General features: G+C 51.1%; 2 protein-coding genes across 8 annotated transcripts in view; both read right to left on the reverse strand.

The window, feature by feature from the left end:
• ZNF34 (zinc finger protein 34) overlaps positions 1-19,136 on the reverse strand; it is a 32,649-nt gene extending 13,513 nt beyond the window's left edge. Inside the window, exons 1-7 of one of the 5 annotated variants that reach the window (XM_058443836.1) lie at positions 19,079-19,136; positions 10,330-10,382; positions 8,617-8,703; positions 8,216-8,342; positions 7,639-7,758; positions 3,511-4,767; positions 384-501 (exon numbers count right to left, since the gene is read on the reverse strand). In XM_058443836.1, the coding sequence (XP_058299819.1) occupies positions 384-501; positions 3,511-4,767; positions 7,639-7,758; positions 8,216-8,342; positions 8,617-8,649 (1,655 nt within the window). In that variant the 5' untranslated portion in view covers positions 8,650-8,703; positions 10,330-10,382; positions 19,079-19,136. Of the gene's footprint in view, positions 1-383; positions 502-2,388; positions 4,768-7,638; positions 7,759-8,215; positions 8,343-8,616; positions 10,012-10,329; positions 10,383-19,078 lie in introns of those variants that run through there. The other 4 variants (XM_032760865.2, XM_032760864.2, XR_009214804.1 and 1 more) reach the window with 4 other exon arrangements.
• A 2,447-nt stretch (positions 19,137-21,583) lies between these two features.
• On the reverse strand, positions 21,584-24,343 carry RPL8 (ribosomal protein L8). 3 transcript variants are annotated; one of them, XM_032760870.2, is made up of 6 exons: positions 24,192-24,343; positions 23,818-23,966; positions 23,594-23,735; positions 23,098-23,316; positions 22,176-22,291; positions 21,584-21,777 (listed from the first exon to the last, which is right to left on the reverse strand). In XM_032760870.2, the coding sequence occupies exons 2-6, from the start codon at positions 23,953-23,955 to the stop codon at positions 21,619-21,621; spliced, it is 774 nt and encodes a 257-aa protein (XP_032616761.1). In that variant the 5' UTR covers positions 23,956-23,966; positions 24,192-24,343; the 3' UTR covers positions 21,584-21,618. The 3 variants fall into 3 exon arrangements, with proteins under 3 accessions (XP_032616761.1, XP_032616763.1, XP_032616762.1); XM_032760872.2 differs by having other exon boundaries at positions 24,092-24,217; XM_032760871.2 differs by having other exon boundaries at positions 24,071-24,217.

Consider the following 24,343-nt stretch of genomic DNA (forward strand, 5'->3'; position numbering starts at 1 on the left):
TTTTGAGATCGCCCAGGCTGGAGTGCAGTGGTGCGATCTTGGCTCACTGCAAGCTCCGCCTCCCGGGTTCACGCCATTCTCCTGCCTCAGCCTCCGGAGTAGCTGGGACTACAGGTGCCTGCCACCGCGCCCGGCTAATTTTTTGTATTTTTAGTAGAGACGGGGTTTCACCATGGTCTCGATCTCCTGAGCTCGTGATCCGCCCGCCTCGGCCTCCCAAAGTGCTGGGATAACAGGCGTGAGCCACCGCGCCCGGCCAAGACTTCATATTGTTAAGGTGACAATACTACCCAAAGTGACCTACAGATTCAATACCTATCAAAATCTTAATGGTGTTTTTTGTACATATAGAAAAACCCTTAACTGGGCATGGTGCCACGAACCTGTAGTCCCAGCTACTCAGGAAGCTGAGATGGAAGGGTCGCTTGAGCCCATGAGGTCGAGGCTGCAGTGAGCTGAGTTTGTGCCATGGCACTCCAGCCTGGATGACAGAGTGAGATCCTGTTTCAAAGAAAAAAAGAAAAAAAGGACTATCCTGAACTTCATATGGAATGGCAAGTGACCCCAAATAGCCAAAACAATCTTGAAAAAGAACAAAGTTGGAGGACTCACACTTCCTGATTTCAAAACTTAATACAAAGCTACAATAAAAATCAATGTGATACTGGCATGATAGGAAATAAAATGTAATTCAATAGAGAGCCCAGAAATAAAGCCTTATCAGTTGACTTTCAGCAAGGATGCTTAGACCCTTTGTCGTTTGGGTCCCACCAAATTTTGTATGTTGAAGCCCCAACCCCTAATGTGGGAGAGAGTGGCTGTGAGAAGGTGATATAGGTTAAGTGAGACCATAGGGTGGGGCCCTAATGCAATAGGGCTGGTGCCTCTAAAAGAAGAAGAGATACCAGAGATCTGTCTCTCTCCACCATGTAAGAACACAGCAAGAAAACAGCCATCTGCAAGCCAGGAAGAGAACCCTTACTGGGAACTGAACAGGCCGGTACCTTACCTTCCCAGCCTCCGGAATTGTGAGAAATAAATTTCTGTTGCTTATGCCAAGCCACCTAGTCCGTAGTATTTTCTTACGGCAGCCCAAGCTAATATATCATTCAATTGGAAAAGGAAGGTCTATTCAATAGATACAGGCACGACAGCTCACACCTGTAATCCCAGCACTTTGGGAGGCCAAGGCAGGTGGATCACTTGAGGTCAGGAGTTCAAGAGCAGCCTGTCCAACGTGGTGAAGCCCTGTCTCTACTAAAAATACAAAAATTAGCTGGGCATGGTGGTGCATGCCTGTAATCCTAGCTACTAAGGAGGCTGCGGCAGAAGAATTGCTTGAACCCGGGAAGCGGAGGTTGCAAAAACACTACAAAAGATCACTGAAAGAAGTTAAAGAACACATAAATAAATGGATGGATCCGCCCATCTCAGCCTCCCAAAGTGCTGGGATTACAGGCGTGAGCCACCACACCTGGACAAAACAGTTAAATTACCATATGATTCAGCTATTTCACTCCTCGGCATATAGCTAGAAGTACTTGAAGTAGGGATTCAGAAACATATTTTTACACCAGTGTTCACACTAGCATTACTTACAATAGGCAAAATGTAGGAACACCCAAGTGTCCAACAACAAATTAATGGATAAACAAAATGTGCTATATACATACAACGGAATATTACTTGGTTATAAAAAGTAATGGAAGCCGGGCGCAGTGGCTCACGCCTGTAATCCCAGCACTTTGGAAGGCTGAGGTGGGCGGATCACGAGGTCAAGAGATCAAGACCATCCTGGCCAACATGGTGAAACCCCGTCTCTACTAAAAATAAAAAATTAGCTGGGCGTGGCACCACGTGCCTGTAGTCCCAGCTACTCGGGAGGCTGAGGCAGGAGAATCACTTGAACCTGGAAGGTGGAGGTTGCAGTGAGCCAAGATCGCACCACTGCACTCCAGCCTGGCGACAGAGTGAGACTCCATCTAAAAAAAAATAAAAGTAATGGAGGCCAGGCACAGTGGCTCACGCCTGCAATCCCAGCACTTTGGGAGGCCAAGGTGGGTGGATCACTTGAGGACAGGAGTTTGAAACCAGCCTGAGCAACATGGTGAAACCCCATCTCTACGAAAAAATACAAAAATTAGCCAGGCATGGTGGCATGCACCTATGGTCCCAGCTACTCAAGAGGGTGAGGTGAAAGAGTTGCTTGAACCTGGGAGGGTGAAGTTGCAGAGCCAAGGTCATGCCATTGCACTCCAGCCTGGGTAAGACCCGGTCTCAAAAAAAAAAAAAAAAAAAAGTAATGGAGTTCTGAAACAAGATACAACACAGAGAAACCCTGAAAACATTATGCTGAATGAACTAAGCCAGACGTAGAAAGAAACACAGATTACATGATTCCACACATATTTATGTTCCTAGAATAGGCAAATTCAAAGAGACAGAAAATAGAATTGAGGTTACCAGCAGCGGGGAGAAGGGGGAAATGAAGAGTTATTATTTAATAGGTACAGAGTTTCTGTTTGGAGTAATAAAACAGTTCTGGAAATACACAGTGGTGATGGTTACACAACACCATGAATGTACTTAATGCCACTGAATTGTACACTTAAAAATGGTTAAAATTGTAAATTTCATGTTATGTTATTTCACCACAATAAAGGCAACTTCAACTCTATTGACATAAAAAGTATGAATGTTTGTTTCATTTATTTTTTGAGACAGCATCTCGCTCTGTCGCCCAGGCTGGAGTGCAGTGGCACAATCTTGGCTCACTGCAACCTCCGCCTCCCAGGTTCAAGCAATGCTCCTGCCTCAGCCTCCCGAGTAGCTGGGATTACAGGCACCCGCCACCACACCTGGCTAATTTTTGTATTTGTAGTAGAGACGGGGTTTCACCATGTTGGCTAGGCTGGTCTCAAACTCCTGACCTCAAGTGATCCACCCACCTTGGCCTCTCAAAATGCTGGGATTACAGGCGTGAGCCACCACACCTGGCCAATGTTTTTAAATTTACAATATGTAAAAATGTTAAAATATGTGGTGTTATCTTCAGTGTGAATTTTCTGATATTGAGGAAATAGCAAAAGTGAAGATCCTAGGTGCTGAAATGACAAGCATTAGAGTATTTTCTTTTTAAAATGCTCTCCAGTATGTCTCAAAGAAAATATTCCTAAATCAGCAGCAACGAATTTTTTTTTCTAAGTGGGAGAGACTACAGATGCTTCTTTTTTGCTCACTTTTCTCTCTCAATTTCTCTAAAATGAACATGCACTGCTTTTGATTTAAGAAAAGAGGTTTGTTTAATGAGAAATGTCCTTTCACTCTGTGAAAACATCGTGTGGATAATAAATAAAGGGCGGTCAGGTGCCGGGGGCGCATGCAAGAAGTGCTCAGCTGGACTCTGCCCTCAGACACTGCTCCACTGTTACACGGAAAAGTCCTCCCGGAGGTGAATCCGCTGATGCTGACACATGTTGGAACTGTGCCGGAAGGCCTTCCCACACTCACTGCACTTGTAGGGCTTCTCCCCGGTGTGGATCCTCCGGTGCTGAATCAAGTAAGTGCTCTGGCTGAAGGCTTTCTTGCAATCACTGCATTTGTAGGGTTTCTCTCCGTGGTGCAACCTCTGGTGGTGAATGAGTCTGGAACTGTTGTGGAAGGCCTTCCCGCACTCGCTGCACTTGTAGGGCTTTTCTCCTGTGTGGATTCTCTGATGTTGGATGAGGTGTGTGCTCTGGCTGAAAACTTTGCCACAGTCATTGCATTCATAGGGCTTCTCTCCAGTGTGGCTTCTCTGATGTTCTACAAGTTTGGTTTTTTGAATAAAAGCTTTCTCACATTCATTACATTTATAGGGTTTCTCTCCAGTGTGAATTCTCTGATGTTGGATAAGGTTAGAACTTTGGGTAAAGCCTTTGCCACATTCCTTGCACTCAAATGGCTTCTCTCCAGTGTGAGTCCGACGATGTCGGATAAGGATGGAGCCATCACTGAAGGCTTTCCCACAGTCATTACATTTATAGGGTTTCTCTCCAGTGTGGATTCTCTGGTGATAAATCAGGGAAGAGTAGGCGCTAAAGTGTTTCCCACACTCCCCACACTTGTAGGGTTTCTCCCCAGTGTGAATCCTCTGGTGCTTCATGAGGTTGGGCCTTCGCGTGAATGTCTTCCCGCACTCGTCACACCGGTAGGGAATCTCTCCTGAGTGCATCCTTCGGTGATTGATGAACTCGCAGCTCTGGCTGAAGGCTTTCCCACACTCATCACATTTGTAGGGCTTCTCTTCAGTGTGAAGCCGCTGATGCTTGACAAGGTTGGCACTGTACCTGAATGTTTTCCCACAGTAACTGCAATAATGCAATTTTTTCCCAGTAGGAATTTTCTCATCTTCTTTAACAACTAAGTTTGCACTGAAGATTTCCCCAGAGTCACAAACTGTATTTGTTTTTTTTGACCTGTGTACACGCTTATGGTTGTTGAGATATGATCTCTGTTCAAAACTTTGCTCACATATATCACATTTGTGAGGTCTCTGATTGGGAACAGGTCTTGACAGCAACCTGAGGCTTCCCCCAGACTCCCTGCTGCTCTCCCCGTTGGTCAGTGTGACTTCCCTGGGGCCTCTCTGCTCCACTAGCTTTTCCAGGCTCCCCTCGGACTTCCTGATGTGGTCACAGGCTTCTACTGGCTCAGATCCCTGGGGATCTTCCTCATCAAATGTCTCCTGTGAAGTCAACTCCTTGTACTCAGTTCTGGTCCCAAGAGCTGAAACAAAAAACCGAACATCTAAGGGTCACCTGCTCTGACTCTGGAAGGCAGGCATGAGATGCTGCTGGCCACCTGTGGGGTACCAATTTGATCATCTCCAAAGTCCCAACAGCCTTGCAAAGATGAGAGCCTGGAGCTTAGAGGCTTACGCAGCTCACCGGGGGCCGCAGCAATATAGCCCTTCAAACATTCACTCCTTCCTTCCTTGATTTGACACTCACACAACAAACTTCTCCTGGGTGGCCACTCCCCAAGAATGGAGAGTGACAAGTACCCAAGTGGGGTCCTGCCACATGGCCGCTCAGAGACTGATACTAGCAGCCACACTCAGGATTGATTAGTCCTGGCCCCTACTTGCCAGCCGAGTCACCTGAGGCAACAACTCACCTACCTTTCTGAGCCTTGGTTTCTCCATCTGTGACCACATGGCACTCTCACGAGAACAAAACAGAGTAATACAACAGACTGACCATGAAGCACTCAGCCCAGTGCTCAGCACAGTGAGTTCCAGGTGCAAGCACCTCATGACTGCCACTTTCATGACTGCTCCCTTCCTAGTCCTAAGGGGTCTACCCTTCCACCCCTTGCCTGGCTCTGCACTGCATAAGAATGGGTGCTGAACACCAATATCTGCCAAGATGTGCAGCAGACGGTGCTCACACACCACTACATGAGCCTATGCTGGAGCTGCTGCTCTGGAAGACGGTTTGGCAACCTTACCTAAAGCTGATCTATGAACATGCTGACTCAGTGACTGCTCCCAGGTACACACGCGCCAGAAATGTATTCCAGGCGCCAGAGAGATACACGCACAAGAGCGTCCACAGCAGTTCCTGTATAACCCCAAACCTGGACAACTGAATGTCCTCCACAAGTAGAAGGGAACATAAGTTGTGGTGTGTTCATACAATAGAACAATGGCAACCAAACAGACCACACTGCTGCTCCATGAAACACAAGCAGCTCTCACAGTGTTCAGCAAAAGACACCCTATGTGAGTCTACACAGAAAAATCCAAAGGAGGAAGCAGCCTCTTGTGACAGGAGTCAGAAAGAAGACGCCTGTGGGGAGCAGTGGGAAATGGCAGAGGAGAGCCAGGGAGCTCCTGAGGAGCTGAAACAGTCTGTATTAATCTGCAGGATGATTTTTCATAAAAATTCACTGAGTTGTAAACTTAGGGTTTGTCCTATTTCCATAGATATTTACATTCAAATAAGCAAATTTATAAAATAAGAAGTCCTTTGAGCCAGCAGTTCCTTCCTAGGACATCATCAGACACATGCAAAAAGGTGACCATCAGAGCAATCTTTTGGCCTGCACTTGCACTGAAGACATGACTGAGACTCATGCACACAGAAATGGAAACACATTCCGTGGCTGCACAGCAGAACACACTATCATTTCTGTTAAGAAGCAGTGTCGGCCAGGCACAGTGGCTCACGCCTGTAATCCCAGCACTTTGGGAGGCCAAGGCAGGCGGATCACAAGGTCAGGAGCTTGAGACCAGCCTGGCCAATATGGTGTAACCCCGTCTCTACTAAAAATACAAAAATTAACCAGGCATGGTGGCGCACACCTGTAGTCCCAGCTACTTGGGAGGCTGAGGCAGAAGAATTGCTTGAACCCAGGAGGCAGAGGTTGCAGTGAGCCGAGATCACACCACTGCACTCCAGCCTGGGCAACAGAGCAAGACTCTGTCTCAAAAAAAAAAAAAAGAATGGCTCACACCTGTAATCCCAGCATTTTGGGAGGCCAAGGTGGGAGGACCGCTTGAGCCCAGGGGTTCGAGACCAGCCTGGGCAACACAGTGAAACCCTGTCTCTACTAAAAATACAAAAATTAGCTAGGCGTGGCGGCAGGCACCTGTAGTCCCAGCTACTCAGGAGGCTGAGGCAGTAGAATTGCTTGAAACCGGAGGTGGAGGTTGCAGTGAGCTGAGATTGCGCCACTGCACTCTAGTCTGGGTGACAGAGCGAGACTCCGTCTCAAAAAATAAAAAAAGAAGCAGCAGTGTCTGGGCCAGGTGCAGTGGCAGTGGCTAACACCTGTAACTCCAGCACTTTGGAAGGCCAAGGCGAGAGGATCGCTTGAGCCCAGGAGTTCGAGACCAGCCTAGGCAACACAGTGAAACCTCATCTTTGTAAAAAATCAAAAAATTAGTGTGAGTGGCACATGACATGCCTGTGGTCCCAGCTACTCGGGAGGCTGAGATGGGAGGATCGCTTGAGTGCAGAAGGTCAAGGCTGCAGTGAGCCATGATCATACCACTACACTCCAGCCTGGGTGATAGAGGGCAACCCTGTATCAAAAAAAAAAAAAAAAAAAAAAAAAAGCAGTGTCGGTACATAACAGTGGAAAGGCCAGTGCTAGAAAAGGAATAGCAGAAATATACTACAACACAACTATGTCTGGGTAGTGAGATTCAGGGTGATGTGTAGTCTCTCACTTTTCCGCAGTGTATTAATTTGGAAGAAAGGAGAATTAAACGATAGCTCCACCACTAGGCCCTCATTGTCTGGCATCAGCTCTGGAGGGCAGGGTTCTGTGGGGTTCCGCAGACCCTAACCTCCCCTTACAGCACCCCTGTTCTGCACCTACTCACTCCCCTCTACACGGGACCTTGCCTGGAATGTCCATTCCTATTTTCCACAGCAATGCTGCCCTGGAGAGATTCTGCTCAATAATCTCCCCACCAAGGTGCCCAGACTGAGAGGGGTCACCTGGGCTTCAGCAAAGGCCACTGTCAGGCCTCCTGTGCTAGCCCCGATGCATCTTGCCCACGAACTCCTGATTCATTAACCAGACACCCCGGACCCCAGCGAATGCTCGTTCGGCGACTTGAGTTGGGGAGCAGATCCCCTCACGCACCTGGGCTGTTGACTCTCAGGTGCTCTTTCCCAGAGGTGCCCTGAACATCCAGGACCCAGGGCTCATCCCCTTGCTCCAACTGCGAGATCACTCCAGGCTTGGGGCCCGCAGGTCCTACTCCTGGGAAGGAGACAGGGACTGGGGTTGGTACCAAGGACACACGGCAGCACCTAGTGCTGTCTCACCCTGGGGCTGCAGGGTAAGGGAGGCACAGGCAGAGGGGATGATGGAAGCCTGGACACCCTCTGGAGGGCACTGAGATTGGGCTGGGGCAGTTCTGAGCATAAGGGAATGAGAGCTCAGGGATTCCTTCCACTAGCAGGTGTGCAACTCCGCCCCCCCGGTGTCCCCTGCCCCACCAGGGAGGGGTCTGCCTGGGACCTGGGGCAAGAGGGAAGTCAGGACTCAGGAAAGTCCCAGCACTGGCCTTCCCCTCATCTTCTCAGATCAGGTGCCTGCCTGGGATAAAGGTCATCACCTACCTCTGTGCCCAGGGTGTGAGGCCCCCAGCCCAGCCAATGCTGAGCCCTTAGCCCCCAGGGCTGTTCCCAGAGCTGAGTCCTGGTGAGGGCCTTACCCAGTGAGACTAGGTTCCCGTAGGTCTCCAGCATCACGTCCCTGTAGAGGCCCCTCTGAGCAGGGCCCAGGCGGCCCCATTCCTCCCGGGAGAGGAACACAGCCACGTCCTCGAAGGTCACCTCGGCCTGGAATGACAGGGACTGCTGCAGCCCAGGTGTGGTCCAGAGTGGGCTGGTAGGGGCAGGGAGGCAGCAGAAGCACGCTAAAGGCAGCAGCACAGTGGGTGGCCTGACCCATCTGCCACCGAGCCAGCTAATACATCCCAAGGGGTGGCTGCATGCGGGTCTCAGGGCCACCCCTACCATCATGTCAGCACCCCAAACCAGAGACACCTGGCAGTGTTTGCCAAGGAAAGCCCTGGGTAAAGACTTCACTCCTCCCAGGAGGACAGACACTCACCTGGGGTGGGGCAGACAGGAACAAGGCCGCCATTGCCTGAGGGCTGGGCTTTCTGAGGGCAGTGAGCAGGAGCTGGTCACTCAGGTGCTGAGGGAAGAGAACACAACAAGCGGAGGCCCAGTCTGGCCCCTTCTTCCACAGCTCAGGCTACTTGGTGCTGTCATAAACAGCCCTGCCTGCGTCACTGGTCCACCCCCGCCCATCCCAGTGGGGGTACTGCTAGCTGGCCTCCCAGGGACAGACTCTGCTCTTTGCCTGGGGCTGCCCTCTCCAGCTCCACCTCTTTTTTTTTTTTTTTTTTTTTTTAATGACAGGGTTTCTCTTAGTTGCCCAGGCTGGAGGACAGTGGCGTGATCTCGGCGCACTGCAGCCTCGACCTCCTGAGCTCAAGCAATTCTCTCACCTCAGCCTCCTGAGTAGCTGGGACTACAGGCACGCACCACCACTGTTGGTGGAAGAGCTGAGGCAGGACTAGCTTGTCTGTCACAATGTAAAAGAGTCTTGGAACATGTCCTGGGTCCAGGGTCCAAACCCCCTCGTGGCCTTTGGAACACCAAGCTCTGTGCCAAAGGGTGGAAGTCTGCCCTGCTGCACCATAATCTAAGCCAAGGCGTAAAACCCCTTGTGGCTTGGATGGGATCCAGGGCTCAGTGCATAAAACCCCTCGTGGCCTCTGGAATGTGCATAGACTTGTTGGTTCCTTGCTTCTTGCTCTCCCAGGCTCGTAAACATGTTCTCCATTATCTCAGATAGCAGAGCATATTACATATGCATCAAAGAAAATGCTAAACCGTCACAGCTACGCTTGATGCGCTGCTACCTTTCTATCCCCACGTCCTCATGTACTCACCTGTCTACCCTCACGTCCGCACGTTCTCACCACCTGCTTCTTTGTTTGATCACCAATAAACAGTGTGGGTTCCCACAGCTCCGGGCCTTTGCAGCCTCCATACTAGCGTTGGCCCTCTGGACCCACCTTATGTACTCTTAACCTGTCGTTTCTCATTCCTTTGACTCCGCCAGACTTCATAGCCCCCACGGCCTGGTTTTGGGTCTGATCACCCCAACAATCACACCTGGTTAATTTTGGTATTTTTTTGTACAGATGGGGTTTTGCCCAGCTGGTCTTGAACTCTTGAGCTCAAGCAATCCTCTTGCCTCGGCCTCCCAAAGTGCTGGGATTAAAGGAGTGCACCAAAGTGCCCAGCCTCCAGTCACCTCTACTGCCTGCTGCCCTCAGGCCGTCTATCCCCCTCCCCTCCCCTCCTCTGACATTCTAAGATGTCTCATTCAGGAGGAAAGAGACAATACTCATTCACTTTACATGGAAGAATGAAGACAAAATGTTAAGGGCTAAGGAAGAAAAGAAAATTAAAAATGATAGAAGGGGCCAAGCTCAGTGGCTCATACCTGTAATCCTAGCGCTTTGGGAGGCTGAGGCGGGAGGACGGCTTGAGCCCAGGAATTTGAGACAAGCCTGGGCAACGTAGGGAGACCTTAATGCTACCAAAAATAAAATAAAATAAAATAAAATTAGCTGGCTATGATGGCACACACCTGTAGTCCCAGCTACTTGGGAGGCTGATGTGGGAGGATCACCTGGGCCCAGGAAGTAGAGGCTGCAGTGAGCTGTGATTGTACCACTGCACTCCAGCCTGGGTGACAAAGCAAAACCCCGTCTCAAAATAAATAAGAGAAATAAGATTGACTCACCTACCAGAAGCATGAGACTCTCGGATTAGATACATATGATGCCACTATTTGGCCTAAAATAAAATAACACAGAAAGGCTAAGTACTAGTTAATATTAGATCAAACACTAGTTAAAATAAAGCTGTGGTAATTATATACCTTTTCTGTATCTTTAAAGCTTTTTATTTAAGCATATTTTTATTATAAAAGTTGACAAATCCTGAGCACACAGTTCAATGGACCATCACGAATTGCACAAGCCCATGGAACCAGCACCACAGTCAAGAAAGAACAGAACCGGCCGGGTGCGGTGGCTCACGCCTGTAATCCCAGCACTTTGGGAGGCTGAGGTGGGTGGATCACCTGAGGTCAGGAGGTCGAGACCAGCCTGGCCAACATGGTGAAACCTCGTCTCTATTAAAATACAAAAATTAGCTGGGCATGGTGATGCATGCCTGTAATCCCAGCTACTTGGGAGGCTGAGGCAGGAGAATCGCTTGAACCTGGGAGGCGGAGGTTGCAGTGAGCCAAGATCACGCCATTGCACTCCAGCCTGTGGGACAAGAGCAAGACTTCACCTCCAAAAAAAAAAAAAAAAAAAAAGAAAAGAAAAGAAAAGAAAGCGAAAATCACTAATAGGAATAAAAAAAAACCACTGCATATTACTGGCCGGGCGCGGTGGCTCACGCCTGTAATCCCAACACTTCGGGTGGCCGAGGCGGGCAGATCACGAGGTCAGGAGATCAAGACCATCCTGGCTAACGGTGAAACCCCGTGTCTACCGAAAATACAAAAAAAATTAGCCAGGTGTGGTGGTGGGCGCCTGTAGTCCCAGCTACTCGGGAGGCTGAGGCAGGAGAATGGTGTGAACCTAGGAGGCGGAGCTTGCAGTGAGCCAAGATTGCGCCACTGCACTCCAGCCTAGGCAACAGAGTGAGACTCCATCTCGAAAAAAATAAAAATAAAAATAAAAGGTCAGGCGCGGTGGCTTACGCTTGTAATCCCAGCACTTTGGGAGGCCGAGGCGGGCGGATGACGAGGTCAGGAGATCGAGACCACGGTGACACCCCGTCTCTACTAAAAATACAAAAAAATTAGCCGGGCGTGGTGACGGGTGCCTGTAGTCCCAGCTACTCGGAGAGGCTGAGGCAGGAGAATGGCGTGAACCCGGGAGGCGGAGCTTGCAGTGAGCCGAGATCGCGCCACTGCACTCCAGCCTGGGTGACAGAGTGAGACTCCGTCTCAAAAAAAATAAAAATAAAAATAAAAATAGGCCGGGCGCGGTGGCTCACGCCTGTAATCCCAGCACTTTGGGAGGCCAAGGCGGGCGGATCACGAGGTCAGGAGATCGAGACCATCCTGGCTAACGCGGTGAAACCCCGTCTCTACTAAAAATACAAAAAAAAATTAGTCGGGCGAGGTGGCAGGCGCCTGTAGTCCCAGCTACGCGGGAGGCTGAGGCAGGAGAATGGCGTGAACCCCGGGGGGTGGAGCCTGCAGTGAGCCGAGATCGCGCCACTGCACTCCAGCCTGGGTGAAAGAGCGAGACTCTGTCTCAAAAAAAAAAAAAAAAAAAAATAAAATAAATAAATAAAAATAAAAATAAAACACTGCATATTACCAAAAGTCCACCAAAAAGCTGTAATAATTACAAACAGGTATGGATCTGCCAAAGAGGAACTGGTAAATCCTCCTCTGGAATGAGATTTCTTTTTTTTTTAAACGGAGTCTTGCTCTGTTGCCCAGGCTGGAGAGCAGTGGCGCCATCTCAGCTCACTGCAAGCTCCGCCTCCCGGGTTCACGCCATTCTCCTGCCTCAGCCTCCCGAGTAGCTGGGACCACAGGTGTGTTTAATTTTTTTTGTATTTTCAGTAGAGACGGGGTTTCACCGTGCTAGCCAGGATGGTCTTGATCTCCTGACCTTGTGATCTGCCCGCCTCGGCCTCCCAAAGTGCTGGGATTACAGGCGGGAGTCACCGCGACCAGTCGAGATTTTTAACATACTTCCCTCAGAAACAAGTCAGTCAAGTAAACAATCTCATGCTTAAAACAGAGAACACACATTTTTTTCAACATACTGAACATTACCAAAAAAAAAAAAAAGCAACAGAGAAAGTTTCAACAAATCCCAAAAGAATGTATCATTTGGCAAAACAATTTCTATCGATATTGTTGTTATATTAGAAATATATGAAAAGTTACCCTCCCTCCAGAAAAATATAGAAATGGAAACTAAAGTAGAAATAGAACCAAGCCTACCTAAAGAAAATTGTGCATCCTTAATAGACTCATTTTAACAGGAAAGACTGAAATAAATAATCTAAGTATTCAGCAATAAATCAAATGCAGGCAGTGGCTCATGCCTATAATCCCAGCACTTTGGGAGGCCGAGGCGGGTGGATCACTTGTCAGGAGTTCGAGACCAGCCTGGCCAACATGGTGAAACCCCATCTCTACTAAAAAATACACAACTTGGGGCTGGGCACAGTGGCTCACGCCTGTAATCCCAGCACTTTGGGAGGCTGAGGTGGGCGGATCACGAGGTCAAGAGATCGAGACCATCCTGGCCAACTTGGTGAAACCCCGTCTCTACTGAAAATACAAAAATTAGCTGGGCGTGGTGGCAGGCACCTGTAATCTCAGCTACTCAGGAGGCTGAGGCAGGAGAATCACTGGAAACCAGGAGGCGGAGTTTGCAGTGAGCCGAAATCACGCCACTGCACTCCAGCCTGGCCAGAGTGAGACTCCGACTCAAAAACAAAAAAACAAAACTTAGCCAGGCATGGTGGCGTGAACCTGTAATCCCAGTAACTTGGGAGGCTGGAGCAGGAGGATCACTTAAATTCGGGAGGTGGAGGTTGCAGTGAGTTGAGATTACATCACTGCACATTCCAGTCTGGGTGACAGAGTGAGACTCTGTCCAAAAACAAAAAACAAAAGAAAAGAAATCAGATGCAGAATAAGAAAGTAACTCAAGGAGGGCCGGGCACGGTGGCTCACGCCTGTAATCCCAGCACTTTGGGAGGCTGAGGCGAGCAGATCATGAGGTCAGGAGTTCGAGACCAGGCTGACTAACACAGTGAAACCCCATGTCTACTAAAAATACAAAAAATTAGCCGGGCGCCTGTCATCCCAGCTACTCGGGAAGCTGAGGCAGGAGAATTGCGTGAACCTGGGAGGCGGAGGTAGCAGTGAGCGGAGATCGAGCCATTGAACTCCAGCCCTGGCGACAGTGCAAGACTCAGGAATGAAGGAAGGAAGGAAGGAAGGAATTCAAGGAAAGAATATGAAAGAAAATAAAACACAATTTAAAGAAACAGACAACAATCTCTATGGTCATTCTTTGAAAATGCTAATAAAGTACACAAACACCTGGCAAATCCAAAAAAGGGAAGGAAAAAAGATGGAAAAGGGGCTGTGCACGGTGGCTCATGCCTGTAATCCCAGCACTTTGGAAGGCCAGGGCAGGTGGATCTCTTGAGCCCAGGAGTTCAAGACCAGCCTATGCAACATGGCAAAACCCCTCTCTACAAAAAATACAAAAATCAGCCAGGCATGGTGGCATGTGCTTGTAATCCCAGCTACTTGGGAGGCCGAGGTGGGAGGATCGCTTGAGCCCAGGAGGCAGAAGCTGCAGTGAGTCAAGATCATGCCACTGCACTCCAGCTGGGGTGACAGAGACAGAGACAGAGCCAGAGCCTATCTCAAAAAAAAGAAAATAGATGGAAAAGTAGAAAAGGAAATGCTATCAAGAACAAAAAAGGAAGGAGTGTATATTTAGGGCAATTTGAATCTATGCTCCCAGGTTATAAAAAAAAAAAACAAACATTTTAAATAGATTAAAAAAAAAAAAGAGCAAAAGGCCAGGTGTGGTTGGCTCACGCCTGTAATCCCCATACTTTGGGAGTCCAAGGCGGGAAGATCGCGAGCCCAGGAGTTCCAGCTCAGCCTGGGCAATATAGTGAGACCCTGTCTCCACAAAAAATAAAAAAAATTAGCAGGGCTTGGTGGCACATGCCTGTAGTCCCAGCTACTTGGGAGGCTGAGGTGGGAGGATCACTTGACCCCGGGAGGCATAGCAATAGTTCTCAGAGTGTGGCTCAGGGACCCTGGGGTTCCATGCATTCAAGTTTGTGTTCACAACACTAAGAGGACACATTAGAAGAACTTGTAGTAGATTCAGTGACAAGAGAGGGATGTTCCCTCTCCCTGCTGCTATTCAACATCCTAGCCAACGCAATAAGTCACAGAAAAAAGAAATATAAGCTACAAGGATCAAAAGAAAAAAGACAAAAATCATCATTCTTTCAGAATGATAAAAATAATCTACATAGAAAATCCAAGAGTTATCAATCCATTGTTGGAATGACAGGAGTTCAACAGCATTGCCATATACAAGGTCATTACAGAATAATTAATACCACTCATATGTGTTAGCAATCAGCAACCGAAAACTGACCATTCACAATAGCTACAAAAACTATACAGTACATTAAGTCTTAAAAAAAGATATGTAGGCCGAGCGCGGTGGCTCATGCCTGTAATCCCAGCACTTTGGGAGGCCAAGGCTGGTCAGGAGATTGAGACCATCATGGCTAACACAGTGAAACCCCGTCTCTACTAAAAATACAAAAAAAAGAGCCGGGTGTGGTGGCAGGAGCCTGTAGTCCCAGCTACTCAGGAGGCTGAGGCAGGAGAATGGCGTGAACCCGGGAGGCGGAGCTTGCAGTGAGCCAAGATCGTGCCACTGCACTCCAGCCTGGGCGACAGAGCGAGACTCCGTCTCAAGAACAAACAAACAAACAAAAAAAACAAAACGAAAAAAGATATGTATGTAATGAACAACATTACAAAACTTTATTGAAGTACCTTAGAAAGGTCTGTGGAGAAACAGACAATGTTTCTAAATAGGGGCTCAATAACATAAAGGTATCAGTTCTCCCCAAGTTAAATTTATTTTGTGCAATTATAATAAACATTTCAACAGGACATGGTATCTGACCAAAATGACTCCAAATATCACATGAAATAGTAATGATCTAAGATTAGCCAAGGCAGTGTGGCCGGGTGCAGTGGCTCACGCCTATAATCCCAGCACTTTGGGAGGCCGAGGATGGCGGATCACGAGGTCAGGAGATCGAGACCATCCTGGCTAACATGGTGAAACCCAGTGTCTACTAAAAATATAAAATTAGCCGGGCATGGTGGCAGGCGCCTGTAGTCCCAGCTACTCGGCAGGCTGAGGCAGGAGAATGGCTGTGAACCCAGGAGGCGGAGGTTACAGTGAGCTGAGATCACACCACGGCACTCCGTCGTGGGTGACAGAGCGAGACTACCTCTCCAAAAAAAAAAAAAAAAGAAAAGATTAGCTAAGGCAATATCAAAAAAAGAACCAAAGGAGGCAGGGGTGTGCCCTACTAGATATCGAGACTTACGCTATGGTAATGGAAAGTGAAGTTTAAGTATAGGAAAAAAGATAATGGAAGACATCTATGCATATGTTAATATACCTGCAGTATTAATGGCAATGAAGAAAGACAATAAATGGTATTGGCACAACTCGTTTTCCATTGGAAAATAAAATTAGTTCCCTGCCTTCTATGGTACACAAATATATTTCAGGCAGGTTGAAGACCTAAACATTAAAAAAAAGAAAAAAAAAAAAAAAAAGGTTGGGCACGGTGATTCACGCCTGTAATCCCAGCACTTTGGGAGGCCGAGGTGAGTGGATCACAAGGTCAGGAGTTCAAGACCAGCCTAGCCAAGATGGTGAAACCCTGTCTCTACTAAAAATACAAAAATTAGCCAGGCGTGGTGGCGGGCACCTGCAATCCCAGCTACTCAGGAGGCTGAGGTAGGAGAATCGCTTGAACCCAGGAGGCGGAGCTTGCAGTGAGCCAAGATCGCGCCACTGCACTCCAGCCTGGGCAACAGAGCAAGACTCTGTCTCAAAAAAATAAATAAAAATAAAAATAAATAAATGATAAAAGCCTATAAAGATTGTGTGATTCCAGGGCCGGGCGTGGTGGCTCACGCTTGTAATCCCAGCACTTTGGGAGGCCCAGGTGGGCGGATCACGAGGTCAGGAGATCGAGACCACAGTGAAACCCCGTCTCTACTAAAAAATACAAAAAATTAGCCGGGCGTGGTGGCGGGCGCCTGTAGTCCCAGCTACTTGGAGAGGCTGAGGCAGGAGAATGGCGTGAACCCGGGAGGCGGAGCTTGCAGTGAGCCGAGATTGCGCCACTGCACTCCAGCCTGGGCGACAGAGCAAGACTCCGTCTCAAAAAAAAAAAAAGATTGTGTGATTCCATCAAAAAGGAAAAAAGGCCAGGCATGGTGGCTCACTCACACCTGTAATCTCAGTGCTTTGGGAGGCCGAGGTGGGCAGATTGCTTGAGCTCAAGAGTAGGAAACCAGCCTGGGTAACATTGTGAAACCCCAGCTCTACAAAAATTAGCCGACGTGGTGGTGTGAGCCTGTGGTTCCAGGCAAAACCTCAGGTGGCTGAGGTAGAAGGATCGTTTGAGAGTGGGAGATGGAGGCTGCAGTGAGCTAAGATTGTGTTACTGCACTCCGGCCTGAGCAAGACCCTGTCTAAAAACAAAAAAAAAAGAAAAAAGAAAAAAGAAAAAGGATTCTGTACAAGACACCACAAAATTAAAAGGCAAGCAGACAAGCTGCAGAGTGAAAGACGATATTTGCAGACATGTAACAAACTATAAATATACAGAATCTATTTTAAAAAATTTTTAATAAAAAAAGTCACAATTTTTAATAAAGGAACACAGGATATGACCTGGCAAACCCTGTAGTCCCAGCTACTCAGAAGGCTGAGCAGGAGGATCACTTGAACCTAGGAGTTGTGGGCTGTAGTGTGCTATGCCAACTGAGTGTTCCCACTAAGTTCGGCATCAATATGGTGACATCCGGGGAGCAGGGGACCACCATGTTGCCTAAGGAGGGGTGAACCAGCTCAGGTGGGAAACAGGGCAGGTCAAAACTCCTGTGCTGATCAGTAGTGGGATCACACCTGTGAGTGGCCAGTGCACTCTAGCCTGGGCAACATAGTGAGACCCCCATCTCTAATTTTTTAATATAAAAAGAATGTAAAGTAAAACAAGACTCTCCCCACAGATTGGGGAAGTATAAAATACTTCATAATACCAAATGTTGAGGACACTGCAAACTGGTACAGTCACTCTAGAAATATGTCTGGCCATACCTGGTAGAACTGAAACCCTGCAAAACTCTCAGTGGGGAAACCTAACTCAAAGTATGTACTCTATAGAGAGTCTTGCTAATGCACACAAGAAGAAACACAAGAATGTTACCATGTGCCTGTGTAGAAGAAGAAAAAACTTCAGCGTCTATCAGCAAAGTCACAGTGGTGGAAAGTAATGTCAAGGAGATAGAGCACAGTTATAAGGCTGAGAAAAACTGTCAGGTATAGAATATCCACAGTATAATACATACGTAGTTTTTTTTTTTTTTTTTTTTTTGAGACGAAGTCTCGCTCTGTCGCCCAGGCTGGAGTGCAGTGGCGCAATCTCGACTCACCGCAAGCTCCGCCTCCCAGGTTCAAGCCATTCTCCTGCCTCAGCCTCCTGAGTAGCTGGGGCTACAGGCGCCTGCCACCACGCCCGGCTAATTTTTTTTGTATTTTTTAGTAGAGACGGGGTTTCACTGTGTTAGCGAGGATGGTCTCGATCTCCGGACCTCGTGATCCCCCCGCCTTGGCCTCCCAAAGTGCTGGGATTGCAGGCGTGAGCCACCGTGCTCGGCCATACATATGAAGATTTTTAAGAGACAAAAAGAATATTAGATATGTAGAGATATAAGAAAACGAGGCCGGGCGCAGCGGCTCACGCCTGTAATCCCAGCACTTTGGGAGGCTGGGGCGGGCGGATCACTTGAGGTCAGGAGTTCGAGACCAGCCTGGCCAACATGGTTAAACCCCATCTCTACTAAAAATACAAAAATTAGCCGGGCGTGGTGGTGGGTGCCTGTAATCCCAGCTACTCGGGAGGCTGAGACAGAAGAATCCCTTGAACCCGGGAGGCAGAAGGTGCATTGAGCCGAGATCGCGCCATTGCACTCCAGCCTGGGGGACAGAGCGAGACTCCGTCCCAGAAAGAGAGAGAAAGGAAAGGAAGAGAGAAGAGAAAATAAAATAAAATAAAGAAAAAAGAAAGAAGAGAAACAAAAATCTGACTGCCTGGCTGCGGGGAGAAAAGCCTTGGAGCGCCAGAAGCGAGGAGGGTGGGGCGGAGGGAAGACCCACCAGAGGGAGAAGCACTGGAGGAGCGCGGACGCTAAGGGCGGGAGGGGCGGCCTCCGCAGAGGGCTGGGAGGACCGCGAGACGCACGAGCCCCGCCCCTGAAAAGCTGACAGGAGAGGGGCGTGGGAGGGAGCCGGTATGGGAGGCCTCCGGCCGCTGGGACCAAGGCGTCTGGAGCGCACCGGGACGCAGAAGCCGCTCTGTGCGGCAGGAGTCCAGGGGGCCCCGCGTGGGGCAAGGGAGCTGTGAGGGGCTCGAGGGCGGAAGGAGCCCCTGAGCGACCCCAGGGCTGGCAGAGGGCGGCGAGGCGCAGTCCGTACTCCGGGCCTTGTCCGGGGGTCCCAGGAACAGGAAGTGCCGCTGATGGCGGGACGGACCCAGGCCTGGAGCACCGCGAGAGGACCGGGCACGGGGGCAGCGCGCAGGGGAGGGTCTGCGCCGGGAGGGTCTGTGCCCCGCGCGCCCGCCCCCGCCGGGCTCACACTCACCTCAGCGCCGCCGAGCAGCACGGCCGCCCAACCTCGCCCGTTCGGCCCTCCCGCCCCGCCAATCGGAACCGATCCGGAAGTGACGTCAGCGGACGGTCTGGGTCCGAGGCGCCGTCCGGGCCCCTCTGGGAAGCTAGGACGCGGCGTGTCGGCCGCCCACCTTCTTGGCTCGCGGTAAGGCTCCGGGGACCCGCGAATGGCAAAGCCGTAAAGCGGGAATGCTGCCACCGGGTGGCAGTCCGAAGCTACGGCCCGGAGGCCTCGGAACTGGGGCGATGGTCACAGTCGAAAACATATTACTTTCCCTTTTTCTGAGAAATTCTCTCCCTAGTGATCCACGAAAGGCGCCGCAAACAAGAAAGAACTAGGCCCTTTCCTTGACAGAGAAAGAAACGGGAACCGCACCCTTCCTTAGGGCCGAGAGAGGATGCTTACTGGCCAAAGAAGCCTGTCTTGGGTTTAACCTACTGCCCCTCATCCCTAACTCCTGTAAATGGAGCCCAGTGCCCACTCTGGAGAAAGGGTTTTTCGGGTGCCTGAGCTGCTTCTGGACCAAACTTTCCCTCATGGCCGGCCCATCGGCCAAGCCCTGCGTCCACTTTGCCCAGAAGGGAGCAGAAAAACAGTGACCGCTTATGGCAGCTAAGCACATAGTGCTTTCCCAAAACCCTCTTTCCAGATGCCCCTCCATCCTTCAGGAGGAAACACCGCCCTCCTGGATTCTTTCTCGACCAGTCACCTGGGACCCTGGGACCGGCCTTGCGAGTGACGGGATCAAAACCAGGTCCGGTAGCTACTGGCGGGGGGCGGGGCTGGAGTGGGAGGACCACGTGAGGCCAGGGGCTTGAGACCAGGCTGGCAATAGCGAGAGCCTGTCTAAAATAAACAGGCCCTGCTGGGTCACTGCCTAGGTGTGGTGGGCGCCCAGACAGGTGAGGCCATACCAGCAGGATCAGGAAAGCAAGATCATGAAACGTAGGGGGGGTAAGGTTCTCTAGAGATAGCGTGGACCATGACAGCCAGGAGCCACCGCACATCCACAGGACTTGTCATCCCGGAGTGACCTTGAAAGCCTAAGGTGACCTATTCTCACCTGCCAGGCACTCTCCAACCAAGTCTATAGGGAGAGCACCATGCCTCATCCTGCCTGCTGCAGTTCCACAGGAGTGTTGTTAGGGGCAGTGATCTGCAGCTGCTGCATTCGCTGGTGGAACTTCCTTGTGTGAAAGTGCTGATAGGATGCTGTCCTGGGATCTCCTCACTGGGTAGTGGTTAAGGGACAAGATGCCATGAGCTATGGCCAAACAGGAAGCCCCTCCACTCTGCCTTGTGACTGCAACCAGCTTACTTGCCCTCCCCTTGCTGGGGGGGGGGGCTCCCCAACACTTCCAACCTGATTCCACTGAGAATCACCACTCAGCCTCACTTGTCACTACCAAAGCTAGAGAGAAGGTATCAGCCCCTGCCAGCAGGGAAAGGCCACGTGCTTTAAGATAATCAATGCAGCTTTGGGGGCTGTTCCTGGTTAGTTTCTCTGCCCCAGGGAAGAGGGGGCTACATGTCCTGTGAAGCTGTGGAGTTCCAGGACTCAAGGAGCAGACCAACCTACTGCTGGTGCCAGCTCCAGTCCAGTGTAGGGCTCTGGGTGGGTGGGTGGGCGAAGGGACTCGGGTGGTCTGGGATCCCCATACACACACTGCATGCATTCATCCCTTTGTTCAGCAATCCCAGCAGTGACCTGGGACCCCACACTCAATCACCACCCTCAACCTCATCTGTCACTATCAGGCTAGAAAATGAGGAAAGGCATGAGGCTCCACCACAGGAAAAAACACCCAGAACCCTCCAGTCAGTGACTCCCCACCAGGGCGGGGTGGGAATGCATGCAGGGTACTCCCAGTCGTCTGCAGAACAGAATGGTAAAAGCCAGGCTAGGAATGGCTTCCTGGCTGTAGACAAGGTGTCTGTCCCACGTTCCTCCAGGGCCCATCCCAAGTTCTCAGTGCAAGACAGACACACCTGCAAGCCAGGTATCCCTTCACAAAAACACACTGACATCAGCAGGGCTGTACCCAGTATGGAGGGGAAGGGTGTAGCCAAAAGACCCTGGGCAAAGGACCGTCTCAGGTGCTGAGCAAGTTAGCAGGGAGCTGGCAGAGTGAGGGTATGGTCCACAACACCAGGCTCACGATTGTGTCCTATTCTGTTTCCTGATACGTGAAATGAGTGCTTACATCCAAGCACTGCAGGCCATGGGACTGAGTCACCCACCCGTGTCAGGTCCTGGATGCCACATTCTTGGTCCCCTCTGTGGGGAAGCAAGGGTCTTGCCCAGGGTACCTGCACCTTGTTTCTAGTTGTGGACTTTCCCTTCAAGCTTCTACCACTCATTGGTGGTCTACTCCAGTAGTCTACCTTCCTCCCAGTACCAACCAGGGAGATCCCACAGAAATCCTCCCAGCAGGGACCCTCCCCTTTGAAACCATGGGGGTGGGCACAGCCTGGTGGCATAAAGGCAAACTTTATTGAGACCCTCAGCACTAGTTCTCTTTCTCCTGCACAGTCTTGGTTCCCCGGAGACGTCCAGTCCGACGGGCAGCAATGAGACCCACTTTGCGGCCAGCAGGGGCATCTCTGCGGATGGTAGAGGGCTTGCCGATGTGCTGGTGGTTGCCACCTCCAAAAGGATGCTCCACAGGCTGCAGGCAGAGGAAGATGGCTTTAAAAACCTCTTCCCCCACCACCCCCTGCCCCCCGCCTCGGGGTCCCACCCGTTAGGGGCCTGATTCCACGAAGCCCCTCTCTACAGCATGTGCCGCTAGACAACCCCAGTTGGGCTGACTCTTTCCGGCTCAGGCCCCCACTGCCCCTCCCAGCCTCTGTTTCTTGTGGAGAAAAGGTGAAGGAGGGTGAGCCCACCTCCTTCAGGAGTGCTGGGGCAGGATCAACAGTCCTGTGACTACAAACCACCACCTGCTGCTCCTCCCACCGCAGATTCCCTTCCTGCAGGGACACCTGTGGATGGGACTTGCCTACCCAACCAACCGTGTGGCCACTGTACCTTGAATACCCAACCCTGCGTTTCTGGGTTACTTACATTCATGGCCACACCCCGTACTCGTGGCCAGCAGTTCCTCTTTGCCTTATATTTGTGGTAGGCCCGGCCAGCCTTCAAGATGGGTTTGTCAATTCGGCCACCTCCAGCCACCACACCTGTAAGGGAGATCAGGTACCTCAGGGAATCTCCAGTTGGTCAGAGCACTCCCCGCTCCCCTCAATCTCCTGTCATGCACCTTCACAATACTGCATTCAACTACCCAGCAAAAAGCCCACTTGCCTCCACCCTAGGGAGCCCCTTGCAACCTGTGAGCTGACATCCAGTTTCTTCAATCCACAACGGGAAGGCAAGCCAAGGCCCTCACCTCCATCACCTAGAATGCTGGCTGAGCTCCAAGCGCAGGGAAGCACCCCCCTCACCATGTGTGTGAGACATCAGGCAGGTCACTCAACCTGACATGGGACACTTGATTCACCCTGCCCCATCTCAGCTTTGCTTATTCCAGGAACACAACCGCAGGGCCTCCCCTGTGGGAGGCTGAGTTCATCACAAGGATTCCAAGATGTTCCCAAACAGCACAATGAGTTAACCTAGACTCAAATCCTTTTTCACTCACTCAGTAGGTGTCTTTGAGAAAGTCACAATCTCTCCCTGCCTTCTCTGAAAAGGCTGTTAACCAACTGTATGCAAGTACAGCAATCAGGAAGCCCACGGTAGAATTCAAGTCCCTGGTGACTTAATCCCAATCTCATTTAACGCCACAATAGCAGTGAAGCAGGTACTATTGTGCCCGTTTAACAATGATGACAACTGAGACTACAGGATGAGCTCAAACTTACAAAACCCAAGTTTTAGAACAGGTAATCGAATTCCAGGGACCAAGTCTAGCCACTGCTGTCCACCGGCGCTCACAGCCTGTTCACCCACAGCCCTCGGCATTCAATTGCTGCCTGGTACTCACCAACCACAGCTCTGTTGGCTGAGGAGATAACCTTCTTGGAGCCGGAGGGCAGCTTCACACGGGTCTTCTTGGTCTCAGGGTTATGGGAGATAACAGTGGCATAGTTCCCTGATGCCCGGGCCAGCTTGCCACGGTCTCCAGGCTTCTCCTCCAGGCAGCACACGATCGTACCCTCAGGCATGGTGCCCACAGGGAGCACATTGCCAATGTTGAGCTGGGCTGCAAGAGGAAGCAGCATCAGGCCGTCAGCACAGTAAGAGGCAATGCGAACCCCCTCGCTCTAGGCAGCCCGCGAAGTTGTGAGCACAGCATTCAACATCCAGCCTCCCGGTACAGCTCTCTCGGCACCCACCGATGCCCACCGGTCTGGCCACGCGGATGTCCCCACCTGAAGCTTCTGCCTGCGAGGTTCCCATATCGGCTTAGAACGTTAACTCCTCAGGCAACACCCAGACCCCTGCCCACGCCGACCTTCCTTCCCCGCCGCGATGCTAACCCTTCTTGCCGCAATACACAAACTGGCCCGTGTGAATGCCCTCGGCGGCAATGAACAGCTCCGTCCGCTTCTTAAACCGGTACGGATCCCGGAAGACCACCTTGGCGAGGGGCGCGCCGCGGCCCGGGTCGTGGATGATGTCCTGCGGGCAGAGGCGGCGTGAGTGCGGCGTTCCGGCCGGGCGTCCCGTCCCCTCCCGCCCCGCCCTGGCCAGCGTTCCGCACCTTGACGATGCCCTTGATGTAGCCGTGCCGCTCAGCGAAATCCACGGCGCGCAGGCGCGCAGCGCCCTTACGGTGCTTCACGTGCGCGCGGAAAACAGACCCGGCCCCCTTCCTCTGTCCACGGATCACACGGCCCATGGCGACGGGTCCTGGGGGCGACTCACGATTAGCGCGACCGGGAGGCCCGGGCACCCCCGCCAGCCCGGCTTTCCAGGACCCCGCCCCCGAGGCCGCCGCGCCCAACACCCCCTACCCTCTCCGCGGGCGCCCGCACCGGTATCCTCTCAGGAGGGCCGGCCCGCGTCTCAGCGCGCCTCAGGGAGGAGGATGGCGGCGGATACTGCCCATGTCGCAGGGCCGCAAGCACGACCTACCTGCTCACTAGCGCGGCCAAAAAAGGAAATGCGGCGTCCGCGAGCCGCCTTATCTTCCGGGGCGGGGCCCAGGGCCGCGACACCTTCCGGGCGCGCCACGACCAGCCTACCGCGGTGCACGCCGGGACTTGTAGTCGCCCGCGGCCGCTGGC

Source organism: Hylobates moloch, unplaced genomic scaffold (genome assembly GCF_009828535.3).
Source record: "Hylobates moloch isolate HMO894 unplaced genomic scaffold, HMol_V3 SCAFFOLD_9, whole genome shotgun sequence".
NCBI lineage: Eukaryota > Metazoa > Chordata > Mammalia > Primates > Hylobatidae > Hylobates > Hylobates moloch.

Bases quoted from the DNA above. Each gene is read 5' to 3' on its own strand.
- RPL8 (XM_032760870.2), bottom strand. From the start codon at position 23,955: ATGGGCCGTGTGATCCGTGGACAGAGGAAGGGGGCCGGGTCTGTTTTC. The intron at 23,736-23,817 runs GTGCGGAACGCT...CTCTGCCCGCAG, and splicing joins ACATCAAGGGCATCGTCAAG to GACATCATCCACGACCCGGG. The intron at 23,317-23,593 runs GTTAGCATCGCG...TTCCTCTTGCAG, and splicing joins TGTGTATTGCGGCAAGAAGG to CCCAGCTCAACATTGGCAAT.